This window comes from Neophocaena asiaeorientalis, unplaced genomic scaffold (genome assembly GCF_003031525.2).
Source record: "Neophocaena asiaeorientalis asiaeorientalis breed wild unplaced genomic scaffold, Neophocaena_asiaeorientalis_V1.1 scaffold843, whole genome shotgun sequence".
NCBI classification, from domain to species: Eukaryota; Metazoa; Chordata; class Mammalia; order Artiodactyla; family Phocoenidae; genus Neophocaena; species Neophocaena asiaeorientalis.
Window position 1 is genome coordinate 142,442 of NW_020174272.1, and position 6,349 is coordinate 148,790.

The window sequence follows — 6,349 nt, forward strand, 5'->3', positions numbered from 1 at the left end:
CACACGAGTGGAATGAAACCCAGGAGGTTCCCAGGGTTATTTATTAAATAGGTATTGGTAAAAATAAAATAAAATAAAAACAACAAAATAAGTTATGAGTGCTTGCGGCCCAAAGGCATGGAATGAACGAGGCTATGCAAAGCCCCAATTCTCAGGGGATCCACTCTGCCAAGCAGGGGGGAATCAGAGCCCACCCCACATCAGACCCTGGTCCTCCCCCATTCCTCCACACTGCCACCTCCGTCTCTAACTGAGCCACCCGAGAAATCATGTCTTTCCCCTCCCTCTCTCTGGCCTCTTCGAGGAGATGCCCATAGCCTTTTTCCTCTTCTAGGACACACAAAGCCTTCGAGATAACTGTAGTGGAACAAAGCTGCTTCCCGAAGCAAATGCTGGCCGTGCTCTTCAAAGCCGGCAGGCCCCGCCGCGGGCCCCAGTCCTCAGGGGAGGGGCAGAGGCAATGATCACCGACAGGATTCTTCAGGCAACAGCCTGGTTGAGACCCGCCACCCACTGGAGGTGTGCCCAGAACAGAACATCCTGCCCAGGTACCCGGTTTCAAAAGCACCTTGGTAGTCATGGCAACGGTCCACATGCCAACCCTCGAGGCTCCAGGGAGAGGGGCCTCAGGGGACACTGAACAGATGCCTGTGGGCTGCCCGTCCTGAGACGCCATTCGGCAGGGACAGGACATGCTCTCCCTTCTGCCCTTGCCTTTGTCTTCAGAGACCAGATGCCTTTCCCGTGACGGGGGATGAATCAGGGGTCTAAAGAACACGTTAACAAGCGTCTCTTGGGCCTCAGTGTACCCCCCACCCAGGGGGTTGAGAGATGCCAACTCCATGGCCCTATGCTGGGATGCCATCAGGGGATCATGGTTCCTAAGGACCCAGGTTTCTCCGTGGGTGACAGACACTTGACACTTCAGTAACCCTAGCTGCTGAGGACATCTAAGCTATACCCTGGCTCTGAGGGAAGACCCGGCTTGAGGATTCACCTTTTGACATTTGTGGGTGTTGTTCCACAGAGGATCTGAGGTGACGTGACTTCCATTTGACCTGCTGTCAGCTTGGCAGTCACAGATGTCACAGTGAGTTAGTGCTCTGGGCTTCGGATTTCCCCACCAGTCTGCTAGGCGCGTGTGTTTACTATGACTCAGTCTCCCTGAGGCCAGATACCTCTGGAGACGCTCACTTGTAACCCCAGCGCCTGGCCTGGCACGCCAGCCAGAGGCTACCCTGCCCCACTGTCGCCAGCCCATGCTTGTAGCCCACACCCCGAAGCAGACAACCATTCTTTGTCCAACCGTGAGTCTGATGGATTTCTTGGGGTCATTTCCCCCCAGCGTTTTATTTTGAAAAATTTCAAACTACAGAAAAATGACAAGGATAGTAAAATGGAACCCCACATCCCGGCCCTTAGATATTTGCTTTAACCCGTTGAAAGTAAGTTGCAGACAGCATAACATTTCATAATGTTGAATATTCATACTCAGAGTATTGAAGCCCATACGTTTGAAGGAAGGGGCAGTCTTCTGTCATCATCCCGTCTTGTTGCACCCAGGACTCTGAACACTGACGACAGGATGCCGGCGGAGGGCGCATTTTGATGTTAGGGTGGGTTAGCACCTTCCTTCCACACTTTAACGCATCTTCTCCGCAGGAGGGCATCTTCGGCAGGTGTTTAAGTTGGTCATGAACAAGAAGGCGAAGTGGAACTGGAGCACATCGCAGACTTTGGACCAGAAGTGGCCCGTGAGCCGCTGGAAGAGACGCCACTGCGAGAGCTCGTGGTCACAGAGCTTGAGGAGCACAAAACCCAGGCAGCAGAGCACGCCCAGAGCCAAGTACTTCCCCGAGGAAGCGCTGCCGTGGCGGCCCTGAGTGCGCAGGGCCTGCCCCACGGCTGCTGCGATGTGGACGCCCAGTGCCACCTCAAACCCACGGGGGTGCAGCAGGGCCAGGCTGTAACTGCACAGGGAGAGGCCCTCGACAGCCAGGAACAGCCAGGGCTTCCAGCCCCAGTCCAGCCAGAGGCACCAGGCCACCGGCCACGCAAAGATGGGCAAGGTGAGCCACTGGTCCAACACGGCGGTGGGGCACGTCTGCATCGCGACGCGCAACCACTGAACCGGGCCGTAGACCAGGGCCATGCCCGCAAAGACGTCCTTCACGTAGCAAGCCTTCCGCGCTTCTGTGGGGCCGCCCGGGGCGCTGGCCTTGCTCTGCAGCCAGTACATCCCCAGGAGCACGTAGGCCACGTTAACGAGCGAGTTGAAGGGCATGGCCAGGAAGGCAGGGAGGCTGGCGACCGGCGCTTCGGCGTAGTGCTCATAGCCCACTGGGACAGAGACACCTGCGAAAACACCGGTGTGGACGGTGGCCGCGCAGAGGCAGCTGACCAGGGCCACGTGCAAGAGGGCCTGCCCCGACTCGGGCTTCATCTGGAACCCTATGTGTGACCCGGGTCGGAGAGCTTAAGAGAGCAGCCGTCTCCGCTGTTATTTCAGAATTCAGATAAACAGTTTTTTTGCCAGCTGAGCCAGCAGGAAGAATTCCCCGTGATTTCCGACGCAGATGCCGCGACCTTGCCCCGCGTGGAGGTGGTGGCCCGGAGGAAGGCGAGGGTTCTGCTGATTGGTTGGCACCGGTGGAGGATCGTTCTGCCTTCTTCCTTTGTGGTTACAAAAAGAGTGTAGTTAAAGAGTGTGGGTAGAAAGAAATCCATCCGAAGAGCCTCCGTCTTCCCGATTCTCAGCCTCAGGTCCACCAACATCAGGAAAAAAAAAAAAACGAAAGAACCCCCACAGAAATAAAAGTGCAGGAATACCCACAGTCCATTCACCTTCTTATGCGTGGCCTCTAGAAGGCTCTAGAAGCCTCTTTCACCTAGAGGTTTTGTGCCCCTCTCTCCTGATACCTATGCTCTTTGCCCCTTGCCCTAGTTCCCTTCGAGCCACTGCATTTAGAGACTTAAATCTTTCCTAGGTCTGCTGTTAAAACTCAGAATGGGCTTTTCCACCTCAGTGGCATTACAAATGTGGAAGTTTCCAAGCCAGTCCCAAAGCCCTTTGAACCAAATACCCGGTTAAAAGAGAAACCATTAACTGTGGTCCGAGTTCTGGAATCTAAGGCAAGGATGGCGGGGGTGGGTAGGAGGGGGGCGGGGGAGGACTCCCTTCTGCTTCTTAGATGTGAGGCCAGGTGGCACAGGGAGCCGTCCCCCATTGGTCCACCCTCCTGCCTGCCCCTGAAGTGCCACGCCGTTCAAAATCACCTTCTGTCCTCGGCTCACAAGAAGACCTTCCACTTCCTGCAGTCACAGAAGCGGTCCGATAATTTTAAAACAATGTGGACTTTTCCTGGACCATCAACTGCTCTGGGGCCTGCCGCAGTGTGAGCTGGCCAGGTAGCCAAGAGATGCATTAATATCAACAAGAGAAGAGGTTCGATGCCCTGAAAGTGACTCAAAGAGAAGACAGCAATCAGGCAGGCAAGCGTGGGGACGAGAGGGACTGTCCGTGCTCAAAGCCCAGCGCCCCCAGCTACTAACCGTGTGATCTTGGGCCTTAACCCTTCCGGGCCTCGGTTTGCATACCTGCAGAATGGGGATGCTACCAGTACCTCCCTGCGGAGTCACGGTGTGAATTAAATGAGTTCTTAGCTATGTAGACCACAGTTTATTGCTGAGGCCCAATGTCCACCTGCCCTCCTGCAGTTCAGGCCCTGAAAGGGCCGGGCAGGGTCTGACTCTGCGCTCGCCCTCCGCTGCTCTGCAAAGACCTGCTCGGTTTCGGTTCAGGCCCCAAACCGGCACCCCTGCTCTTTTTCCTCATCCTGTTTGCCATTTCGCTTCTCAGACTGGCCGTGGGGCCCACGTGGAAGATCCGGGACGGGGCCCGCTGGGTGTCTTGGTGAGGCTTCTGGCCCCCATCCTGCCTTGGGGGCCTGTTGCTAAGGGGACCGGCGTTTCCACGAGGGAACTGCAGGCCTTGTCCTGACCGCCACCTCAGCACGCAGCGCTGCCTCACGCCTCCCCGCTGCGGCTTCCGGTTAAGGAGCCTCTAGGCTGGGGGGCTGCCCCTGCCCCGGGCTTCCCACTTCCAGGCTGGCCACCGCTAACGTGGTCTGCACACAGCAGCCCCCAGCATCTCCCTCAAGGGCCGCCCCTGCTTGGCACCCTTCGGTGGCCGGCTCTCCACTCACACACGATCACGCCCCAACCTCTTGGCCAGACACCAAAGTGCCATGCTCATGTAGTCCTGCGGGTCCGTCCTGTGCCTGGCCTGCTGACACCCTCAACTCGGCTATGGCTTCCGCTCTGGCACCGGCACTTCCCCATTCCGCTCCTGAGTCTGGCTGGGACACCAGCTGAGGCCCGGCCTCGTTTGTTTCTCCAGGTCCTTCCCTGGCGCCACCTGGGGCCCGACTCCCTGGTGTGAAGACCCAGGCCTCCTGGGCCCCACGCGGCCAGCGCCAGCCTGACCCTCTCGTCTGCCAGCCAGCATGGAGGAGAGCTGGGGACCGGAGTCCAACACTGTCAGCTTGATAGACAAGGAGGCCCAGGAAGGGCATGGAAAGTGACTCCTCTCCCGCTGCTGGGCAGAGGCTACTGAGCCCTTGCGCAAGCTGAAAGTGACGTGTAATCAAACGAACTTCCCAAGTCCACCAGGAAGGCCAGGCTGGGTACCTTACGGCCTAGCTCCTCCGTACCCCTGAGGTGCTGTGACACGTGTTACATGACTCTCAAAGTTCTTCCCAGCTTCCCCCGGCACATGAAGGTCCAAGGGCTCTCCCCTGGTCTGGTGCTGGGGTCTCTGGGGGAAGTCCTGCAAAGCGTGACAATCTCCTGGCTAAGGGGTTAAGACGTGTTCCTTAAACTCTCCTGCTTCCGCAGTCTGTATGCATTGAAGCAGGAGCCACTGTCACGTGTCACGGTGGTGGTTTCTTTGGCCTGTATCATTCACGACAACGGCTTACTGTGCCCGTGACTACCCTGACCACCTTGTTCCCTTTCTGCGGCTAAGGGGACACCAGTCTGAGGGCTGTACCACGGGACACCAGCAGTAGGAGAGCTCAATCTGGGCCACTTGGATGCCCAAGGAGCCTGGAACTACCATAGTGATTCTTGAAGTCTGAGGACAGAATCACTGAATGTGGCTAAGGCGCCTGGGAACCAGCGGCTTGGCTTCCTTATTTTACAGGGGAAGGAGTTGGGGCCAGAGAGGTGACGTGAACGGACAAGGTCACCTAGGGCAGTTGGTGGCACAGAAACACAGATGAGGGCTCTTGTCCTTTGGCTGTGTCACAGGACTCTTTGGTCTTTTCTCAAACAAATGCTTCCAAATGCATAAACTAAAACAGAATTACAACAGAAACTTAACATGTCGAAAGACAGTTATTAAAGTATTTTTGAAAATGTAATGTATGATATATAATATACGTGCTTCTTTACTAATAGGTTAAATTACAGGATCTATGGGCAGGTTGAATAACTACAGTAATTTCCTTTTTAAAATAAAATTATTTATTTTAGTTATTTATTTTTGGCTGCGTTGGGTCCTATTGCTGCGAGCGGGCTCTCTCCAGCTGTGGCGCGCGGGCCTCCCACCGCAGGGGCCCCTCCCGCCGCGGAGCACGGGCTCCAGGCACGCTGGCTTCAGTAGTTGTGGCATGCAGGCTCAGTAGTTGTGGCTCACGGGCTCTAGAGCACAGGCTCAGTAGCTGTGGTGCACGGGCTTAGCTGCTCTGCGGCATGTGGGATCTTCCCCGACTAGGGCTCGAACCCATGTCCCCTGCCTTGGCGGGCGGACTCCCAACCACTGCGCCACCAGGGAAGCCCAACTACAGTAATTTCAAAGCAGTTATTCTGTAATAACTTGTAATTTCTTTAATTTCAGGATATCTACAAGAAAATTTATATGCTCTCAAATGATCTGTCATTTCCTTTGGTGACACAGTCACCAGGCTAACGCTCTGTGCTTTGCTGTCTACACTTGTAATTGCGGGAAAGGCCAAATTTCGGCTGGAGGTTGGTGAATGTAAAGATCAAATAAAGATGAGAGAAACGGGAAAAATCATCTGCTGTCATTCCAAGAGCCCGGAGAGCAGCGCATTACACCCTGCGTCTGGCGGTGAGCATGACAGCGCAGCGACCAGACAGCCTCCTGCAAGATTTGGAACATAGGGGTGATGACAGTACCCACCTCTCAAGGTTGTTGTGAGAACTTACAGGATTGGCGCGAAAAGGCCAGCGATCACCATCCGGGTATTTTGCCTCTCTCGCTTTGCTGGGGGAAATTCAAATCTCGAAAAAGGGCGGAGCCGAAAGGCGGCCGTGCGCCTGCGCG

General features: G+C 55.6%; 1 protein-coding gene across 17 annotated transcripts; it reads right to left on the reverse strand.

Annotated features, from left to right (window-relative positions):
• Positions 1-1,312: 1,312 nt before the first annotated feature.
• On the reverse strand, positions 1,313-6,347 carry TMEM187 (transmembrane protein 187). Of its 17 annotated transcripts, none has more exons than XM_024755748.1 (3): positions 4,224-5,525; positions 3,277-3,400; positions 1,313-2,673 (listed from the first exon to the last, which is right to left on the reverse strand). In XM_024755748.1, exon 3 carries the CDS (start codon positions 2,441-2,443, stop codon positions 1,643-1,645), a length of 801 nt encoding a protein of 266 aa, XP_024611516.1. In that variant the 5' UTR covers positions 2,444-2,673; positions 3,277-3,400; positions 4,224-5,525; the 3' UTR covers positions 1,313-1,642. The 17 variants fall into 17 exon arrangements, with proteins under 17 accessions (XP_024611516.1, XP_024611511.1, XP_024611513.1 ...); XM_024755743.1 differs by having other exon boundaries at positions 3,277-3,455; XM_024755745.1 differs by having other exon boundaries at positions 4,206-5,525.
• Positions 6,348-6,349: the final 2 nt, after the last annotated feature.

Bases quoted from the DNA above. Each gene is read 5' to 3' on its own strand.
- TMEM187 (XM_024755753.1), bottom strand. From the start codon at position 2,443: ATGAAGCCCGAGTCGGGGCAGGCCCTCTTGCACGTGGCCCTGGTCAGC.